The following is a 22,805-nucleotide window of genomic DNA, read 5'->3' as shown; positions in this document are numbered from 1 at the left end:
ATCTTGCTAGTACAAACCTTCTTCATCTTTTTAACACCACTATTACCCCATGGTTTAGTTGTATAATACATAATGAAACCAAGAACTATTATTATTAGTAACTCAAAAGGCAATGGAACAATGTACTCGAAACTGAGTGAGTAGTCCATCATGATATTACATCCTTTCTGGTTGGATTAGTTGGATTAATTCAGTGGACTGCTTGTCCGGTTGTATAACATAATTTATGTAACATATGTTTTTCATCCTTATGTGTAACCATCCACACTATGAGTAATCTTTTGCATGGCTGTAGGGTAGTCTTATAGAGTTCTGAAGATCAAGCCAATTAGTATAATTTCATCTTGATGAGAACATTTAGAGACTGCCATTATTATTAGGGAATCTTTTTTTTATATGTTTAGAACATTTTCCATGACACCTTAGGGTGAACATCTCTCTGCATTGATGTTAATAGTCAGTAGGTTATTCAAAGAAGTTATCTCTGCAGTCACATTTTATACAGTTTTATATTGTCGTACTGTTGTATAATTATAAAAGGTACATAAAAGATACTTTGTGTGACAAGAGCCTTTAAAGTTCTATCATGTTTTATTGAGTCATTTTAAAAAATCAATAAACAATTGTCAGATCTGATTCTCCATGCCCTCTCAATCAGTTGTGTATTTATAATGATATAGTCTGCTGTAGAAAATAACCTGTGCCAGTCCTGCCTGTTCCTCATGTTTTCTTCACACTTAACGTGTGATAGATAATTTTTTTGAACATCATATAAATGTGAGAAAATAAGAATATTGAGTTGTTGCTGATGTCATCTTGGTTACCTTTGAGGGATAAAAAAATCATGTCTGTTGATTCTTTTATTCTTTTAAAAATTTTCCTCTCTTTGAGATTCTGAAAATGAGTGCCTCAAGTACATTTAAAATTGTTACCTTTGGTACAGATTCTCATGTATCTATTTCCTCAAGTTTATTGGTATAGTGGAAAGATCACTGAATTTGGAATTTGAGGTCCTGGGTTCAAATCCCACCTCTTTTCTTTACTAGTTTTGTGATCCTGATTGAGTCATTTAATCACTCTGGAATTCAGTTTCCTCATCTATGAAAATGAGAGTTGAACTAGATGGCTTAATGGCTCTTCCAGTTCTAAATCAATGATCTTATAACTTTCCTCCCAATTTGATATTAAGTGCCATTGCTACTTTCTTTTGTAGTACATGAGGGTACTGAGATGGTAAAGTTTGAAATTTTGGTGGTTCCACTGTTCTCACCAGCAAAAACTGAAAGTTCAAAAAGCTGGTAAATCTGTACCATCTACCAAATAGATGGCATCTGTTTGCTGTACTCTTCCTGTTTCATCTATGGATATTCTTTGGATGATTTTTTTTTTATTTTTAAAGTATGCCTGAATCTAGCACCAAGGTTCTTGTAGGCTCATTGGTGATATTGATTATTACTGTGTTGATTTACCTTGAAATACATTGTCAGGATCTTCATAGATGGATTTTTAGACCTAATCATTTTATGGAAAATAAATTCTATTTTAGAAGTTGATAAATTAAAATTAAGCTGTTTCCCTGTTTCCATACCCAAAAGTTTGGATGCTTTGGACTTCTGTAATAATTGATTGTTTTGACTTGCTCTGTTTAATTTGTGAAACTGGACAAATTATGCTTTTGTTAAAGTCTGAGTTTTGTTGGGGCATTTTGGTTGTATATTACTAGGGTAAAGTGTGGCAGATCACATTACTTGGTGGTTAGGGAAAGAAAAGCATTACATATGCTATATTTTTCCTTTTCCCTTTGTTGTCCTTTACACCTTTATAGAAAAATTACTATTATTTTAGTAGCTTTCAAGTTATGGAGAAGTCCTTGCTTTGGTTTTTATTATTATCATTTCAAGAGCAATTAGAAAACTAGTATATTACAAAGTGATTTGAATGTAAAAGAAACAGCAAATATTGTGCAATTCTCCAGATATTTCCTTTCTTGATTTACTGGCGTATTAGGAGGAGTTCAGAATCTCACAGTTCATCTAGTATTTTAGCAGTTGCTACAATGTATTTACATTTGATCATTTTTTCCATTCATTTAACTTTGGAATTGAGTGATACCTATACTTAGTTGCACATATATATTCAATTCCTTAATCCAGCCATGAAATACAGTTTTTTCTTATAAGGAAAAACAAAAACACCCTAATGTATTTCTTTTAAACTTTTTAGGAGATACAGACACTGCCAAGACTTCTGATGATATCAGTTTAAGCCTTGGCCAGAGTTCTAGTCTGTGTAAAGAAGGAAGTGAAGAGCAAGGTGAGATACTCTTGTGCTTAAATGTTTCATAAGATTTCAGGAATATCAGAATTTTCATTTTTAGTAGCTGGAGTCCTTGAGTTGCTGGCATTTAGGAAAATTTTCTTTTACTTTGATGTACCTTTGTTTCTAAGCTGACAATCATAATATTATTATTTTGAATTTATTTGGTGTCTTAAGGAATCAAATGAAAAATAATTAAGTGTCTACTATAAGTCAGGCATTAGGGTAGGCCCTGGGGAGACGAACGCAAAAGTACAAACAGTCCCTGTCCTCATGAAGCTTAGATTTTAATTGAGGAGACAACGCATATGATACAGTGGATGCTGAGGAAAGAAGTTTTGGTCTACAGTATCATAGGAATGGTGAATGGAGCCAGAAGATCCTTTCCAAAAGCAGTGGTGGTATTGATTTGATTATTGTTTCCAGAGAAGAAAATGGAAGGTGGAAGAGGGAGGGAGAGAGAAAGTTATTTGTGCAGCATTAGGACCAATGGCACGATATCCTGGGGGTATGGAGTTTGAAGCTTGGTCCTGGGCCAGCCAGAATGAGTTATGTAAGTTTGCATTCACATGAGTACTCATCAACCAGGACAAGTGAATTTCAGGACAGAGTTGCATTTGACTCTTTTCCGGATGGTTAGGGTGATTTTGACTCTCAGATCTCCAGGGAGCTGTTCCAGGTGGTGAAAAAGTGAGCCATGTCAGGGAAGACGGCAAAATATTTGGGGTGAATGATTGAATGTTCATGAATATTGTTTTATTTTCACAGAATTCTTCCATGGAGGAATTAACAGATAAAACATTCTTATTTTATAGATTAAAAAAAGCTGTAGCACAAATTGGTTAAATGACTTGCCCAAGGTCATACATATTGATAAAACAAAGACCTGATGCCATGTCTTCTACCTTCTAATTATGTATTTTTTTCATTAGTCTGTGAATGATACGTAGTGGAAATGTAAGATAGTAAAATTTGTAAAGCTGCTTTACTGCCCTACTGTATTTATTACTGAGAGCACTCACTAAAATCCCTAAATTTGGACAGTTTGAACACTATTATCAGTTAGTTGTTTGTAAATTTTAAATTGTTGTTACCAAGTTCTTTCAAATGTGCCTTCTTACTAGGAGGCAGCATGGTACTGACTCTAGACTCAGGAGACCTGGGTTCAAAGGTTGCCTCTTAATAACTTTGTAACCTCCTGCTCCATAATTGCTTGCGTGACTTACCTCTTAAATCCTTTATGGCCTCTGTAATCTTAGGAAAATCAGTTAACCTCCCTGGCCCTCAGTTTCTTCATCTGTAGAATGAAGGAGTTGAACTAATTGACCTTTCAAGGTTCATTCTAGCTCCTATCTTTGATCCTATAATATAATTAGCATTTAAAATTTGATGGTGTTAACAAAAGTTTCCAACCTTTATGGAACTATAGCAACTTGTCATTGATTTTTTTGACACCCCCTATTCTAGAAATTCAAAAATCTTGGAGGTCACCTTGAGCAGCCTATGTATTAGAACAAAAATCCCCTTTATAATAGCCCCCAAAGTGTTCACTTATCCTTTAGAAAAATAAAACAACAAGCCCAAGCTTCTTGAGATGGAGAACTTGTTACTTTTTGAGATAGCCTATTTGAATAGTTCTGATTTTTGGGTAGTTTTTTCTTTCCATTGAGCTGAAATCTGCTTACCTGTAACTTTTACCCCCTTGTTCCTAGGTTTTCTCCCTGGAGCCAAGGAAAAATGCAATTGCTTTTAAACATAAGAAATCCCTTCAGATATTTAAAAAGTTATCATGTCTTTTCCCCTCCTCTTACCCCATAACCTTGCCACTTGCCCAAATCTTCTCTTTTCATCATACATCCCTAATTGTTTCCTCTTATGGCATGAAATCCAGACCTTTTACGATCCTGGTTGATCTCTAGACACACTACAGTTTGTCATTTACCTTCTTAAAGTGTGCCAAAAACTGAATATGGTATTCTAGATGTGATCTGACATAAGGTCTCAGAACAGTAGTACACACGCCTCTCTTGTTTAGGACACTTTGCCTTTTTATTGAACTAACAGTTTGCTAAGACCTCTAGAACTTTTTCAAAGGTACTACTGTATTGTCATACCTCCTCATCTTCCACTTGTGCAGTTGATTTTTTAAACTCAGGTCTAGGGATTTATATTTAATGTGTTTATAATATATTTATATTAATATAATGATATTATATTATGAAGGCAATGATACAAACAAAAAAAGATAAAATTTAAAAGGCACATAGTAAATATGTTATAATTTATAATATTGTCAGTATAATAATTTATCACTGTTAGATTTCATCTTATTTTATTTGTATTGTTTTAAAAATATTTTTGGATCTTGACTCTGTTCCCTACCAAGCTATTCCTCCTATTCATGTTATTTTTAAATTTTGCAAGCATACCATCTATATTAGCATCTAAGTCATTGAAAAAACTGTTGAACAGAACACAACAAGCAGTAGTTTCATAGGACATTTTACTTGAGATATCAGTCTTGGTTGACATCTTTCCATTAATTACTATGATGTGGGTGTAGTTGTTTAATTATGAATCCAATTAATTGAGCTAATGTATGGCTCATATCTCTCCATCTTGTTCACCAAGATAAGAAGTATGAGATACTTGTATGTCTTGTTGAAATCTCATTATGTGTAATAGTGCAAAAAGGGCAACTAAAAAATTAATGAGATTATAGGCATTGTTAGTAGAGGCATAGTTTCCAGAACCAGGAATATATTACCCTATTCTGTCTTGTAATCCATTGGAACAATGGAACTGAAACTAACAAAATGAAATTTCATAGCATAAATATACAGTCCTCTGACTGAATTTTAAGAAATTAGTTGTAGAAATATAATGTAGGAAGGGGAATGTGACTAGAAAAGAACCAAAGAGTTGTACATCAATCAAAGTAAATGTCAGCATATCCATGTGGCAGCTAAGAAAGCTCATTTGACTCTGTTATTTATTTATAGCAGTTTGGCTCTTTTATCCTAGAAAGAAAATGGAGTCCCACTGTACTGTGCCCTATCGTCTGAAGTTTTATGTATGATGTCTTACTGTAATTGTTTATACTAGTTTTACTAAGTTTTACAACATTTTCTGAAATTGAGATTTTTTTTTTAATAATCTGGAAATCTTGTTTTTGTCCAACTACTAAAAATAAAATCCCTTGGTTTTTGTTTTTGTTTTTTTCCCTTAGAGGTAGCCTATGATGCAATGGATAGAATCCTCTACCTGAAATCAGAAATAGTTGAGTTCAAATCCAGCCTGAGAAACATACTAGCCCTGGGACCCTGGGCAAGTCACTTAATCTCTTTTTGCTGCAGTTTCCTCAACTGTAAAATGAGGAAAATAACAGCACCTACTTTGCAGAGTTGTTGTGAGGATCAAATGAGACAATATTTGTAAAGCACTTAGCACTGTGTCTGGCACATAGTAGATGCTAATGCTTATTCCCTTCCAACTATTCTCTTCTTCCTTTAAACACACATGAGTGGCTCAGATTAACAAATACTTATTAAGGGAGGGAATATAAAGATTTATAGGATACAGATTTCATTCTCCTGACCTTAGGGCTTGGAATAGTAGTTGGCTAATCTGAAACCTTTTCCCAACCAAAGTGAAGGGACTTTATTTTATTCCTTCTGTGAGTTTTGTGTCAACTACAAGGAAAAGATCGACCACTGTGTCATAACATCAGAAATAAAATAACTTAAGCTGATTTGTTATATTTAGTAAACTTGATAGAAATACATAATTCAGAGTTTGAGGATCAAACTTTTTTCTGTGTCCACTGGGAATAGAACAGGGAAGATTTAGGATATGCTGTAGTCAGCAGATCTAGGTTAGAAGCATATGATTTAAACATTTTGTAGATAAGGAAACTGAGGCCCCAAGGAATGAAGTGATTTTTACTGGTTAAATATCAGAAAGAGACCTCCGGTCTTAGGATTGGCTAAATCCTGAATGCATTAACAAGAGAAAGCTCTAATGTCTGGCTTTTGAATTAAGGAAAAAACAAAAACAGAATAGATTTAAATTTAAATAAGATGGTTTATTTTTAGACCCATCTGAAAGCAGGGAAATGGATTAAATGGTCTTTCAAGATCAGTTCTACCTTGATTCTACAAGTGTAGCACAGCGTGGTACTGATAAAAGAGGGCTGGGCTGTCTTTGGAGTTAGAAGACTTGGCTGGTCTTACATCCTATGCCTCTAATGTAAGTTTCTTGAGGGCAGAGACTATTTAATTTTTGTCTTTTTGTATCCAGACATTTAGATATTTAATAACTGGTTAATTGATTGGGGATCCAAAAAGCAATGTTGAGAATCATTACATTTAGAGGGAAAGTGCCATGTTTAGGAATGGACTGTTTTACTTATATTACTACCCAGCAAGTGCCACTTACGAGTGAATATTCATACCTTTGAAAAGGCTGGGAGTTTATTGATGAAAGGGCATAGCAAGCTTGACTTCTTTGTAAATCTCTGAACATTAGCACAAAATTATATTATTTTATAATCACTTTCAAATTCTTCCCATTAAGATTTCATTCTGTTTCACTACATATCTGGTTATTTTGTTGTTATTGAACGTAATGTACATGGAGCAAAAAGTCACGAAAGCTCTGTGTGTGTGTGTGTGTGTGTGTGTGTGTGTGTGTGTGTGTGTGTATTTAAGAGGATACTTAAGTTCTGGTCTATTAAGGTATGTTGAGGGATTGACTTTAGTTAAGAGTTAAAGTATTTTTTTTTGCTGGGCAATGGGGTTAAGTGACTTGCTCAGAGTCACACAGCTAGTAAGTGTCAAGTGTCTGAGGCCGGATTTGAACTCCAGGGCCGGTGCTCTATCCACTGCTCCATCTAGCCGTGCCTGAGTTAAGTCATTTTCAAGTCTTTTATTGCACTTAAGTTTTTTGGGACTCCTAGGGTATTTTGTTGCTTTCTAGCTCAAAATCTATGATATTATGATACTAATAGTTATCATTCTTAGTTAATTTTAATTGCTTATCTGGATTTGAGAAACAGGCTGGTATAATGCATAGAAAGCTTGACCTTTTAACCAGAAAGACCTGAGTTCAAAGTCTCACCTCTGAAACACACTGGCTCTGTTACTCTGAGCAGATCATTTAACCTTTCAGTGCTCTAGGTTGTTCTCTAAAACTAAGTTGCAGAGAAAGTGCTGGTCTGCATTGGTAGAGGGAATTTTCCTCATTTAGAAGTGCCCTATGTCAGCAAAATCACAGATCTAGGCCTCATGCTATTTAAGCTCATTCAATTTTAGCTAACCTGAATTTTATATTGGCTAAATGCAAGCCTCTGTACTATTTTCTTAGTTATATATTAGGATTAAATCTATTAAATTCTAATATAAGATTGTTTTTTAATATTTAGCATGTTGGGTATACTTATAAGTCCAGATTAACCCCTCACTACGCCTTCCCCAAATAGCTGAGTAAAATGTTGCCATATATAATCACATTGCCTTACTCCAATTACAGTTATGATGGATTAATAGTAAAATATTTTCTCTTTTATAGTCTTTAAAATGTCTGTAGTCTTGTATAGAGTAAGTTGATGAAAATTATTCTGATATTTAGTAAATATCTATATGTCATATGAATAATTAAATATCTAGACTTCTGATATAATATGATACAGCCTTATTTAATTTTAACTTGATGGAAGATAAAAATGATGCATTCAAATATATTCTGTTTTGTTATTTATGAATCTGAGAAGAGTCCAGTTTGTGTCAAATATGGTGACAAATAGAAGCTGTGATTAGTTATTCATCTTTCTCTTTTTCCTCTGTACTAAATAGCTGGACTCTCTCATTAATTGCCTTTTAAATGTACTGGCCGGGTATTGTTAGACATATATTCTTCCATTTTGAATTATTTCTCTGTTGATTTGTAAAATGGCCTTAGTCTTTCAGAGGAATTCTGGTTTAGTATTAATGAATTATGTTAATTCTTTCACTGAGAAGTCTGCTAAACTCTTTCCAAGTCAGTTAAGCATATAGATGTCATTTTTGTCCATTCTGTCCATAGAATGGTTTCTTTGTATAACTATGAATTAGGAATCAAGGCTGTAAATAGTGGGTGGCTGGCAACTTGTCGCTGAACTACTTAAGAAATTGTTTATACTTGGTTTACTGTACATTATGAATTCCTTCCGTTGGTAAGCATTAGAAAGCAGATAACAGATTTATGTTAACCTTTCCAAATATGTGTTTGAAACAGATTTGGCCGCTGATCGGAAGCTTTTCCATCCAGTCTCCAATGATTCCTTCATCTCTATCCAGCCTTCGTTATCTTCTTGTGGACAGGACTTACCAAGGGACTCGAGTGACAAAGCGAGCTCCCCAAACCACCACCACCATGTGGATCAGTCTCTGTCTAATGCCTGTGATACAGAAGTGGCTTCTCTTGTACCATTGCATTCACACTCTTACAGGAAAGACCACCGGCCTCGAGGTGTTCCAAGGACCTCCAGCTCTGCTGTAGCTTTTCCAGATACATCTCTAAATGACTTCCCCCTCTATCAGCAACGGCGGGGTCTGGATCCAGTCAGTGAGTTAGAAGCTTCCAAACCTCATTCAGGATCCAAAGAATCTTTAGGAGAAAATTCTTGCCCATCTGGGGATTTTCAGCTTAGTGGAGAGGTGAAAAGCTGCAGTCCACAGCCCCCTGCAAAAAGTGGAAAGAATAAGCCTTTGAAAGCAGACAAAAGTGTAGACAGCTTAAGAAGCCTGAGTACAAGGAGTAGTGGCTCAACAGAAAGCTATTGCAGTGGAACTGATCGGGATACTAACAGTACCATCAGCAGCTATAAAAGTGAACAGACTAGCTCAACTCACATAGAAAGTATCTTATCAGAACATGAGGATTCTCCTAGAGGAGGGAAAAAAAATGGTAAGAAAAAAGAGGTCTTTGTTAACCAAGAGGAAGATAGTAGCTATACCAGTGATAAAAGGACTAGCAGTGAAATTACTGCTTTGGAATTGAGTACGAATAGTGGTGTACAGGAAGCCACGGATTCGAATGCCTTAGATGATGTGCATAGTCAGAAGGGTCTTAGTACCTCTGCATCTGAAGAAGCTAATAAAAATCCTCATGCAAATGAGTTTACTATACAAGCAGACAAAACTGTTGGAAAAACTGACAAAAGAGAGGAGCAAAGTGATAAGTCAGCTGTTTCAGTTGACTCAAGAATTTGTAAGGATGTTGGTGGAAAACAAAAGGAAGGGGATGTACGCCCTAAGTCCTCCAGCTTAATCCACCGCACAGCCTCTGCTCATAAGTCAAGCAGGAGACGGACAGGAAAAAAGAGGGCTAGTAGTTTTGACTCAAGTCGTCACAGGGAATATGTTTCTTTTCGAGGCATATCTGCTACCAAACCTCACAGTGCTATATTTTGTCATGATGAGGACTCAAGTGATCAAAGTGACCTGAGCAGGACTTCAAGTATGCAATCAGCTCACCAGTTCAGCAGTGACAGCTCTTCTAGTACCACCTCCCATTCATGTCAGTCTCCTGAAGGAAAGTACAGCGCTCTAAAGACCAAATACATTAATAAAGAAAGAAGTGCCGATTCTGAACATACACACAAGGCTTATGTGGGTCCTGAAGGAACTAGCAAAAAGCGGTCCTCACGTCGGACTAATAGCACAAACAGTGCTAAGAGTCGTGCCCGAGTATTGAGCCTGGACAGTGGTACCGTTGCATGTTTGAATGATGCAAATAGGCTGATGGCACCAGGGAGCATAAAACCTTTAACTACTTCAAAATCAGATCTTGAGGCCAAAGAAGGAGAAGTACTAGATGAACTGTCTTTATTGGGAAGGGCTTCACAATTAGAATCAGTCACTCGATCTAGGAATAGTTTGCCAAGCCAGGTTACTTTTCCCGAAGGGGAAGAGCAAGATGCAACAAGTGGAGGTAAGTAACCATGCTACCAGAAGAAAATTTTGCCAAGTGAAACTCCTGCAGTGTCTTACTTAGTAGTGTTGCTTCATGTTATGTTGCTCTGTATTCCTGTGCATTTAGATAACTAAATATGGAGTTTGGTCGTAGAGTTGGTCATATGCCACATGCAGCATTTGTTACAGACACGAGCAACAAACTGCTTTTGTAATTACTTAATGAAAATAATTTTGAATCCATTATTGATGGCGTTCTTTTCCTAACCAATGGTAATGGCTTATTACATTCCAGTGTTGTGACAGACTGGCTTTTCCTTCGTCTAGAGTAAAGATGAGTCATTCAGGCATTTGGGTACTTACTATAATGCACTAATATTTCAAAATTCTACTTTTGTAGCATGTCATGTCTAGAATTTTGTTAAAATTGCTTTATCTAATCCCAATTACTTGAAGACGTTATGGCTCATGTTTGCAACTTCTGCATTTCTTTAGTTACTTGTTTTCAGCTAAGTATGCTTAATTTTTCTGTAGCAACATTTTAAAAACAGTAGAATTGAATTTTTAAAATTTTGTATTTGGAGTTTGCTTTTTATTGATAAAATGCTGAATTCTATGCCAAAAGCAATAATCATATTTTTCTATTTCCATATTTTAGTTGAAAGGGCAGCTTTAGTTAATTACCTGCAAAGCTAAATTTTGTTACAAATTCTCATGCTATACAGGAAAAAGTGAAGAACAATTTTTCCTTCTATCAAGTAGTCTTATACTTTATCAATAATAGTAGTAACTGACATTTGTATAGTACTTTAAAGTTGGCAAAGCATTTACATTATTATATGAACTTTGTGAGGTAGGTATTATAGCTTCATTATTAGACTTCTACAGTCTGTATTTGTTTTACTAGAGTATCTTATTTGTTTTTTCAGACCCAATGGAAATAGGGTCCTGAAAATATGAATTAAGGCTTTGGACTCTAACCTGTTTTTATGTGATTTAAGCTTTACTACTTTTTAGTTTTGAGTTTGAATGTATCTTTTTATAAAAAATTCAACTAATTAACTGAGCATATGTTGCATATGCAAACATCTTAAAACAGAATTGCCATCCAGTTGCTTTTTCTTCCAAACAATTTGTTGAGTGAAAACTACATTAATTAGCCTGTTTTGTGGCAAGCACTGTCTTTTAGGGTAGGTTCTGCAAAAAGTGAATTCTTGATAGAAATATTCTCAGAAGAACGTGATTTCGTATTCTAGAGAACTGTGATTATTTTCAGCATGACTGCTGCCAGTGCAGATTGTTTGACAGTTGCTGTGGTCAAAAAATATTACTTCTCATGATTGTTTCTTTGAAACAATCCGCAGCTGGATTGGCTGCGGAGTGATCAATCAGGGAAAGCCCCAAGTGGAGAAATGGGAATATTAAGATATGGTGTTTATAGCGCTCTGTCAAATGAGGCTTCTGAGGACTAAAGAATTGTCCATAATGTTGACAAAATAATTAAGACCACTTGGGTCTTTATTAATGTGGATAAAAAATATTTAATTGGTAAAGCTAAAATACTTTTGATGACTTCTAACACAAACTATATATTTATGATATACAGGAAGGAGTTGAGTTTCAAAAATGTTCATTCATGTATAGTTCTTGCTGTTAAAATGTTAAGTATTGCAGGGAAAAATACTAAAAAGCTGCAGTATATACTATTATGTTTTTATGCTTAGATATATTTTGCTTCATATGGGGGGAATATATTATCTTATTTTGAGAGCACTTGAAGATGATGTTTACCACCAATTCTTCCCTTTTATGAAAATATTTGGATTTTGGTAATGATCCGGGCTCTAGTTTCTGTTTTACTGTTGGTGTTACTAAAAGATATTTGTAAAAGTAATGTAAATAAAAACATAAATAATGTATTGAAACTTTCTAAACTATTGTGTATGAAAGTAGTCTGTGAGCTGTGAATATACTTTTTTTAAAATAATGTATTTTAGAGGCTACCTGAGTTGTCTTATCCCACTTTTTCATAGATTGTGATTGAGAAAATAATGAGACTCTTATGGTTTTGAATTTTGTATTCATCCAGTATCAATAGTTCTGCATTTCATCCTATTTGTTGTTTGTACTTTGATTCTTACTGTGTACAAAATGCACTGAATTTTGCATATAGAAATGATTTTTGTTTATACTAACATTAATTGTCATGGGTTTATGTGGCAAATTAGGAAATTCCCTGTGGTCAACAACTCTTTCTTGGCAAATATCCATCATCAGGTTTGTGGAAAACAAGTAATGTTCAGGTTGATAGAAAATGCAGTAAACATATCTCCAAAGTTCTTAGAACCATAAACTTCACATAATTCATATATTCATTTAATTATTATGACCATAAGAGGTACAGAAAGTTGTAAAAATTTATCTTTTTGTTTCATTTATTAGAAAATGAATAAATTATTTTTAGGTTAATTTTTATATTTATTGTATTTAAACTTAGGCAAAAATATGTTATTTGTGTGTTGACCTTTTTATTTACTGGATTAATTTTTAAATATGAAAAGCAAGTACGAGGGAAAACATTAAAGATATAACAATTCTTTGTATTAGGAGCTTAATTCTAGAAGTCTGTCTTCCATTATATCGGATCATAGCACCTCACATTTGGCAAAATCCAGATAATATCTGTCAGATAATAAAAAGCATATCGAAAAATATTGCTTTAATAGCCACAATTCATTGGATAAACAGGTCATGCTTTGGTAATGTGGATTTTTTTCCCTTAAGTTTTAATAGAAGTGTGTTGCATCAATAGTCTTGTGCCTTAGTTATGCTCAAAGTGTTTGTTTTCTTGAGTATTCATCATTGATGAACATTCTATTATATTAAGCTGGATTAATTGAAATTTTTGTCAAAAATTTTATATCACTGCTCAAATGCAGAGGGAGAAAAACATAAGCACAGTATATGCTAATTAATATGGTTTATTTATTTGTATTTCTACATTTACACGGACAGTTATATTTCTTGGCCAATGATCACAATTTCAGGTTAAAGAAACAGTGTCAAAATTGCATATTGATAGACAAATGCACTAGTTTTTTAGCTGTTATCTTTTAAAATTTCTGTCCATTTGCTTTCATGATGTTAAAATATGGAAATGCCCAGAAATTTGAGTTTAATAGTACCTTGTTTTTGTCATGATTTATTAGTTTCCTTTTTACAAGTATGCACTGGTAATTCATTTGGTAAGCAGTTTTTAGATCCATACCCTGTTAATTTTTCCATAACATTCTATTATAAAACTGTTTTGAGAGGAAAAGAGTAATTTAACATCATGGGCATGGGAGATATGACTTTATAGCACTATAGGATCATGGATTTAGAGTTGGAAGCAGCTTTGAAGGTCTAACCCCCTCGGTTTCTTAATTGAACTTAGAGAGATTAAGTAATTTGCCTAGCGTCACACAGCTATTAAGTATTCTGAGGCAGGGTTTGAACTTTGGTCTTCCTAACTCTTGGTTCATTCAGAACTGTATCCATTATACTTCAGGAAAGTACTTGGGGGGCAGCTAGGTGGTGTAGTGGATAGAACACTGGTCCTGAAGTCAGGGCGACCTGAGTTCAAATCCAGCCTCAGACCAAACACTTGACACTTACTAGCTGTGTGACCGTGGGCAAGTCACTTAACCCCAATTGCCTGAAGAAAAAAAAAAAAGGATTTGGAATCAGGAAGACCTAAAACTGAATCCCTCTTTTGACACTTATTAGTTGTGTGACCTTGGACAACTCATTTAACCTCTTCCTCTCTTAACCTGTCCTTCTTTCACACATATCTACTAAGACAGATATATTGTTGGATTTGGTGGAGACAGGTCACAGTTATTATAGTTCGGTTTTAAAAATTCCTGCATTGTCCTGATGTGTGAATATATGTATATGCTGACACATATATCTATACAGATCTCATTCTTTTGAAATATTTGCAGAGTTCTTTCCTTTACACTTAAGATTGCGGGCATTTTTACATATTTATTTGATTAAAGATTACATTTCTGGTTGCTTTTCTTGATAATTTAGTCATTCTAAAATCATACATAGGACCATAGATTTGGAGCTGAAAGGTAATTCAGATGTTTTCTAGTCTATTCTACTCTTTTTATACTTCAGGAAACTGAGGACAGAGAAGTTAAGTGACTTGCACAGGTTGAAAGTGGCAGATCTGGGACCTGAACCTAGCTCCTCTGACACCAAACTTGGCCTTCTTTCCACTGTACCATCTACTTCTCATGTCCTTAGACTGAGATTCACTGAAGTTTACACCAGCCTCCCCTATACCCTCCCAAGTCTGGGCCTGTTGTTTTTTTTAATTAATTTATTTTGACTTATCAACAATCACTTCCATAAGCTTTTGAGTTTTATATTTTTCTCCCCCTCCCTCCCCAAGATGGTGCACAGTATAGGCTATACATATACATTCCTAGCAAGTCTGATACTCTTTAAGTGACTTAGAACCTCATGTTTTCATTCTTTTACAGGGTAGTTTTGTGGTTGCTGTTCTTTTGATTCATCTCTGACCTTATTTATACTTTCAGTTCTTTAGTCCTGTAGACACACACACACACACACACACACACACACACACACACACACACCCCATACCCATACCCATACACCACACACCTCTAAGGGAATCTCAGAATGTTTGGGGATTGTAATTTTCCCTGAATTTAGCTCTTCCCCTGCCCTCCCCCAACACATTTATTTTGTATTGTAGCTATAGACTCTTTAATATTTTTGCAGAATCATGAAATGCTTGACCTGGAAGAGATATTAGAGATTATCCACTCTAATACCCTCATTTTATAAATGAGGGAACTAAGCCACACGGTAGTAAAGTTATGTGGCCAAGGTTACACAGCTACCCCGTGGGAGAGCCGGAACTCAAACCTAAGTCTTCTGATTCCAAATATAGAACTGTTTCTACTATAACATACCATTGTAATATGAAAAAAGTACTCTCTGTAAACAAACTGTATAATAGTGAAAAATAGTTGAGAATTGCACTAATAGAGCATATTTTAATTTTTCTGGTTATATGGGAAAGTTAACCATTATGAAGATTTTTAAGAAAGTGATTGATATTATTTGTTTGTATCAATCATTTAACAAACATTTATCTTACCATGTGCCAGGCACTGTGCTATGTGCTAGAGAGAATACAAATAAAAAGCAAAAACAGCCTGTTTTCAAAGAGCTTACATTCTAACGGGGAAGACATGTACATAAATTGGTATTTACAAAGACTTCTTATTAAAATGGTGACATGAAGGTTCTTTGTGGACCCAGTTACCCTAAGGAATACATTAATAATGAATAAAAACTCCAATTGGAGTTTTAAAATGAAAGAAAAACACCACTCATCTCTATCTCATTTAGGACAGCACAGAGAGACAAGACCTGAAGTAAGGGCAGCTCTGGATTCTGGTGATAGACAGCACAAGAAAACTATCCAACCCTAGCCTGCGGTGGAAGGAGAGGGCTGACAGAGCCTGGCCCTGGAACAAAGGCCTAATTCAAGAACTAAAGCTGTAGGTTTGAACGAATGGGGAAAAGAACCTTCCTACGATAAAGAAATGCTATGTGTTAAGGGAAACCCAAGATAAATTCCAGAGGAAGGAAATAACTGTAGAGACCTCAGAAAACAGAATGGATTGTACACAAGGATTCCAAGAATGGATGGAAGAAATGAAACAAGAGATGCAAAAGTAAAATACTTGTGTTGCAGGATGGCACACTGTTCCATAAGTATGGCCTATTTGGAATGACCTTTGCATGGATCCTCCCAAATGTAACCTCTCAGACTGGGTATGTTGATACGTACTTGCTCTCTGAGTAGGCTTACTCATTGCAAGCTACTTTCCCACTAGCAGGTCCAGGGTCCTAGAGAAGAGTCATCACTCCACAATTACTTAAAGCCCACTACTCATAATAATGACATTTAAATCCTAAATATAATCATTTGCTTATCAATAAGACTAAAGAAATAACATCATGGACATTTATATATAAAATTAATACATCACCAACCTGAAATAAACCTGGATCACACTGAGGGAAGAAAAACTTTGTGCTAGGTAGGACTTACAGCTAGAGATTGTAGACTTTGATGTCATCGGTCCATTTGGGGACATCTGCACCACAGGAAACCACCTCTGTGATTATTGTTTGTTTATTGGTCCTCACCATCCTCTAGCTAGGCAAACTTCTTCTATATTCTAAGCATTTATAAACCATTTCAACTTAAAATTAGCCTTAAAAGACAGTTTGCTTCTTAATTTAAATAGCCAGAGAATTGCAAAGTTCATGAGGTTGACCATCTCTGGACCCAGCCAGCTCTTCAATTATTCCCCTGTTGTGTTATCTAATCTGAAAAAAAGCTCACAGCTCAGATGAACAATTTGGGTATGACAAGCCAACCCAGCCAGTTCTTTTTGTCCAGCAAAGCAGCAGCAGTACTTGTCTTTTCTCTTTCTGCTTTCAAATCAAAAGAGGAAGAAATGGGCAGCATGCGTTAGTATCTCTGAAGCTTAAGTGGTCCTGAAAGATAATAGCTGAAATTGAAGTCTTCATTCCTTCAATCAGTACCCACCATCTAAAGCCATCTTGTTATATGACTACTTGTCATGTTGATGCTTTCTGAATAGCTCCAACAAACTGCTTTTTGATTGTGCTTTTTCTTCTGTCATTCTTTAGACCTCAATCTCAGATTTCTATCTCCTCTATATTCTGTGTCTTTCAGTGGCTTAATGGCTTCCTGGCCCTTACCCACTTGCCTTTCACGTGGAAGGCAACCCGTGAAATTTCCCCTCTAAAATTTAGTCCTTTTAAAATCATGTTTCTGTATTCAAAGGCTTATATGATTTCTTCTTTTTGGTTTTATCTTCAAGTCATAAAATAGTTACATGCTGATGGACTGAGGTCCTATGATGTGCTACAACTCTTGAGTTCTATATGTGGTTCACATCCCATTTTGTATCCTGGAACTGTTTCTTCATAAATCATGTTTTTCTAGATTTAAAATAAAAAATAAAAGTTCTTTCTCTGTCCTTTTAATCCATTATACTATCCACATAAACTCAAGGCATCATTCTAAATCAATCACAATGTGATTTTAATCTATTTATGGTACAGTTTATTTTTTATCCCTTACTCCTGGGATCCCATCTAAAAATTGTGGTTTTTATACACATGTTTTAGCAGTTTTTATTACACCAAAATTCTTTTCCTTCTCCTTTTATGCATCATGATATTCATCTGTAATAGTGGCAGTATCTCATGTCCTTTAATAGTTCTTTAAAATTCTTCATGTAAAAGTTACTCTTTTTTTTGGCCATTTCATCACTAAACTGCTCCAAATGACATTAAGGACCTTATATCCTTCCCCAATCTGAAAATTAAAATTTCAAGGTGAGATAATCCTGACATTTATATATCAAAAAGTCAAATATTTACATAATGACATTTTTTTTAGTCATTTCAGTAGGGTCTGACTGTGACCCCATTTGGGATTTTCTTGGCAAAGATACTTCTTGGAATGGTTTACTATTTCTTTCTCCAGCTCATTTTACAGATGAGGAAACTGAGGTAAAACAGTTAAGTGATTTGCCATGGGTCACACAGCTAGTAAGTATCTGAGGCTAGTAACATTAGTCTTTCTGACTCCAGGCTTAACATTCTATCCACTGTGCCACCTAGCTGCTCAACTAACATTTTACATGATAACATTTTTTCTTATGCCAGACAAATAAGTATATAAACAAAACTAATTCATTCTCATTCATAACAGTTATATATATGCACAACTACATTGAGATAGACAACCTACAAAATTTATGTGTAAAATGTTTATAGGCAGATATAAAAGTACTTTATTACCAATAAAAATCTCATAAATAAATGTTATAAAGTATAGAGCAAACAGTAATTGTATACATTTTTTCCACCACAGAATTATGTTTGCCTATATAAATAATTACTCTCCATATTTACTTGGTGTATTTTATGTATGTCCATCAACTAGCTTGATATTTCTTATACTTTTACCTTAGTTCTTGAATTTCTTATTTTAGTATCATTATATAATTGTAGCTGAACTTACAGATAGTTCATGCAGGCTATCATGCTCCCTCTTGAATTCGCTGTCTCTACAACTAGGATATTAAGGTAAATTTGAGTTGCCTTTGGGTTTAATCCTCTTTTATCATATGAACTTTTATTTTCCTATGAATGACATGCATTTGATTTTACTCCTGTAAGAGTTAAAAAAAATAGTATACATGAGCTCAAATATTTTATTGATTCTTATATTTTTCAAATATGTTACATGAGTTGAGTGGAACAAAAGCACATTATACGTTTATTATACAAATCATTAGCCATTTTGTAAGTAATAAAATCTGTTTCAGTAAATCAAAGGTCTTTTTTAACTAAATGTTTAGAATCATTATACAGTGCCTTCATGGCTATAACACAATATCTGCAAGGGAATACTAATTCTTTACTGATTTTTTTTGTAATATCAGTTAGCATTTCATATAGTGTTTCATTTTGAAACTCCATCTTTTATTATTTTCTTAGTAGTATTGTCTCTAGAGAATGAAATGAGTCTCAAAGGGTCAGTCACTTGATTTTATAGATTGTGTTATTTATCATTCATTTGTTCTTATTTATCATAGGTATATAGATTTACTTGATAAAACATTATTGACATATAAAGGGCACATGCCTTTAGATGACAGTTCTAACCTCAGAGCTGCACTGAGATTGATTGCAATTATCTCTTTCAAAATGATGAGTAGCTGTTATTACTTCTACTGATATCAATGTACTTTATCATCAAGTTTATTAGGGTATTGGCATATTACTTTTTCCTAGTCAATTGTGTTTACTAAATTCATAATTGGCTAGTATGCTACCTGTCTGTGACAAGAAGCATACAATGCAAAAGTGGTCAAAATGTATATTACAGTGTTATTTGTACATGCTTGTAATTTTGCTCCATACTAAACTTTTCGGTGCTAGCTGTACTAGCCCATGTTAAAACTAAAAATTTTAGTTTATATTTGGATACTTAGTTTCACTACCAATAAGTCCTCTTATAGTAGTAGTATAGTAGTGTCAAACAAATAGAAATTGATTCCTGTATGCTGAATATTGATTTATAAAACCACAAACTAACATATCCATGTTATATTTTTATTTTGTTAAATATTTCTCAGTTACAATTTTAATTGAGTTTGGGTTGCACCCAAGAGTTTTACTTCTGTGAGTTTGATACTTCTACTCTTGACTATCACTTTCTTGATATAAAAAATGCTCCCAAGCCAAGATTTGGGTCATCATAGGTCAAAATTGGCGTGTTTGTAATGCAGTTAGCCAAATCTTTAAAAGCTTATTCACATTTTCCATCTCAGTATTCTCTATTTGGCTTCCAAGGGTTTAATAATTACACTTTTTGTTTTTTGCAGTCATATAGCCAAGTGTGAGATTGTTGAGAGGCTAAGCAATGGTATTAGCATAATCCTTCACAAATTTATTATTATAACCCCTTGGTTCTTAGTTACAAAATTGCTAGGATATAGCTACCTGAGTAGTGCTTGTATCCTTTCTAAATCAGTTCTCTTTTGCTGAAATGTTATGTCACCTACATACTTCAAGGAGGCTCTATAAAATGTGCATTCATCAATTGACAATTATAGACCAATTACCTCTAATAGCTCTAACATTTTCATCATTCTTTTCTCATGTTATTTTAGTGTGTTTTTTCCCACCAAATATAATGATATTATACAAATACACCAACATTTCCAGGTAGTTCATGTCACCAACTACCTATTCCCTCAGCTGTTGAAAAGTGGCAGGTGCTCCAGAGATGCCTTGAAGCATAAGTTCAAACTGATGAAATCCTGCTGGACACATGAATGCTTTGTTTTCTTTGGCCATTGAAATTTGATAAGAGCTGTTGCTTAAGTTCAAAACAGAAAACTAGTGACTGTCTAAAGCATCTTGAACTCCTGGCGTTATGTATTAATCTATTTTAGTCCTTTTATTTCACGTTTGATAATCCACATACATTTTAGCCCTTGTAGTTTTTTTCTCACAACTACTATTATAAGTGAAGGATAAGGACAGATGTCTTTTATGATGCTTCCAGTAATGAGCAGTTCTTTTAGATCATGGGTTCTTAACCTGAAGCATGAATTTAAAAAAAATTGTTAACTTTTTCATTATAATTGGTTTTCTTTATAATTCTTTGTATTTAAAAACATTGTCCTAAGGAGTCCATTAGCTTCAGCAGATTGCCAAAAGGGCCCAAAGATACAAAAAACGGTTAATAACCCCAGTTTTATGTGGTTTCTAAGATCTTCCATTACACAGAGAGATATTTTCCATTACTAATCTCTAAAGGGTCTAAATCAGGGTTTTTTGTTTGTTTTGTTTTGAAATTTTCTTATATGTCACGGACTCCATTTGGAGTCTGATGAAGCCTGTGGACCCCTTCTAAGGACAGTGTTTTTAAATATGTAAAATTAAAATACGTGGGATTACAAAGAAAATCAGTTATGTTGAAATAAAGATGGAATTTTTTCACATCCCAAGTTCATACAGTCCCTGAAATCTATTCACATAATTGTTGCATAATTATTCATATAATAACCTGTGGATCCCAGATTAAGAATCCTGAGTCTGGATTTTGTGAAGTGAATTTTGTGTGTTCTTTGGGCACATTCCTTTTTTGAATTGAATTTTTCTTTGACTGAGTTGCTTTTTCAGTTAGTTCTTTACATCTAGGGTTGTTGAAGAATCATCAGAATCAAATAGTTTTGGATCTGTCCTTGATTTGAAAAAGTTATTCAAATTACACTTCTCTACCATTTGCTTCTGTCTTCTTATTTGCTGCAACACAAACATTATGTAAGGTTGATATTTTTTATATTGAATCCCAACTGACTGCTTACATTAGGTTGGTAACATTTTGAACCCATTGGAATTGTTACTAGTTCAGTCTGACCTACCAGAAGTATTTTCAGGATTTGGACATAGTAAAGCTAAAGTATAGGTTTGCTTTATTAATACTAAACAAATCTTGAGTAAATTTCAGTCTCATTTTAATACAGCCTAAACAACAGTACATATAATCCTAAAATCTGAGGTTTCCTAAAAGGACTAGAACACAATGGTTATTTACATTACCTTCATTTTCCTTGTAAAAGGAAAAGAAAAGAAGCATAATTGGATATGGCACAAGAAAAAAACACAATTAACAACAACCATGAATATGAATGACAAATATTTACATGTATAATGGAAAATGCTGTCAAAATGGATTAGAAAGCAAAATCTAATAATATGTTCTTTGTAAAAAATGTACTCAAAACAAAGACAGAGAATTATGATCAAGGATTGAAAAATAATCTCATGCCTCAAGTGAATCCAAAGAAATCAGGGTTGGCAATCTTGATCTCAGACAAGATGATAATAAAAATAAATATATAAAAAGAGATAGGGAAACTACATGTAAATTACCACATGTAAGAAATATCAATACTGCTACTACTATTACTATACACACACACGCACACACACCCCCTATCTATATACACACATCCCCCAAATGATAGAGCACTGAAAGAAGATAATTGAACTATAGTGAGAAATAGCAAAATAGCAATTATTAGCTTAATGTTTATTTCAGACATAGATCTAACCAAAAGACAAACAAGAAAAAGTTAAAGATTTGAATAAAATTTTAAAATATTAAATATATAGCTAGCACTTATTTAGCACTTTTAATGTTTGCAAAGTGTTTTACAGTTATCTGATTTTAACCCCACGACAACCATGAGAAGGTAAGTAGTGTTATTCCCTTTTTACAGATAAGGAAATGGAGGCATATAGATTAAGTAACTTGCTCAGGTTCACATGTCTAGTACGTAAGTCAGGATTTGAATTCAGATCTTCCTGACTCAAAGTATAGCACTGGTCCTCCTACTCCAGTGATCTTTCTATATACTAACAAAATCCAGTGGGAAGGGATAGAAAGAGAAATCCCATTTTGAGTCTCTACAGAATGTATAAAGTGTCTTGGAGTTCATCTACCATGATACCCCTAGTTTTTTGTTTTGTTTTATTTTGGTAGAAATTAAGGAAGGCATAAATAATTGAAGAGATACTAATTGCACATGGTTAAAGTTTGAAATATTTCAGTATAAAAATGGAGACAATAACTAAATATGTAATTTTTCTGACATATCAATCATATTGTAGGGCTTTTTAAGATACAGACAAAACAATAAAATTTATTTGGAGGAACAGAAAGGTCAAGCTAGCACAAGTGAAGGAAGCCTCCCAGTACCATAGCTCATAGAAGAAAACAGTAATTGTTAAAGCAATTCAATATTACTGATTGAAAAATTGATCAGTGGAACAGAATAGGTAAGCCAGAACTATAAATAGAAATAATTAGCTGTATATTCT

At 34.1% G+C, this 22,805-nt stretch overlaps 1 protein-coding gene across 5 annotated transcripts in view; it reads left to right on the top strand.

Moving 5' to 3' along the window:
* Positions 1-22,805, top strand: part of PCNX1 (pecanex 1) — a 238,611-nt gene that overhangs the window by 81,752 nt on the left and 134,054 nt on the right. For 4 of the 5 annotated variants that reach the window (XM_027844618.1, XM_027844617.1, XM_027844616.1 and 1 more), the window contains 2 exons: positions 2,224-2,313; positions 8,590-10,287. In XM_027844618.1, the coding sequence (XP_027700419.1) occupies positions 2,224-2,313; positions 8,590-10,287 (1,788 nt within the window). The remainder of the gene's footprint in view (positions 1-2,223; positions 2,314-8,589; positions 10,288-22,805) is intronic. The other variant, XM_027844619.1, reaches the window with a different exon arrangement.

The sequence above is a fragment of the Vombatus ursinus genome, unplaced genomic scaffold, assembly GCF_900497805.2.
Source record: "Vombatus ursinus unplaced genomic scaffold, bare-nosed wombat genome assembly UNPS02014945.1, whole genome shotgun sequence".
Lineage (NCBI taxonomy): Eukaryota > Metazoa > Chordata > Mammalia > Diprotodontia > Vombatidae > Vombatus > Vombatus ursinus.
Note: the sequence above shows the minus strand (reverse complement) of the source record. Positions and strands in the feature narration are given on the sequence as shown.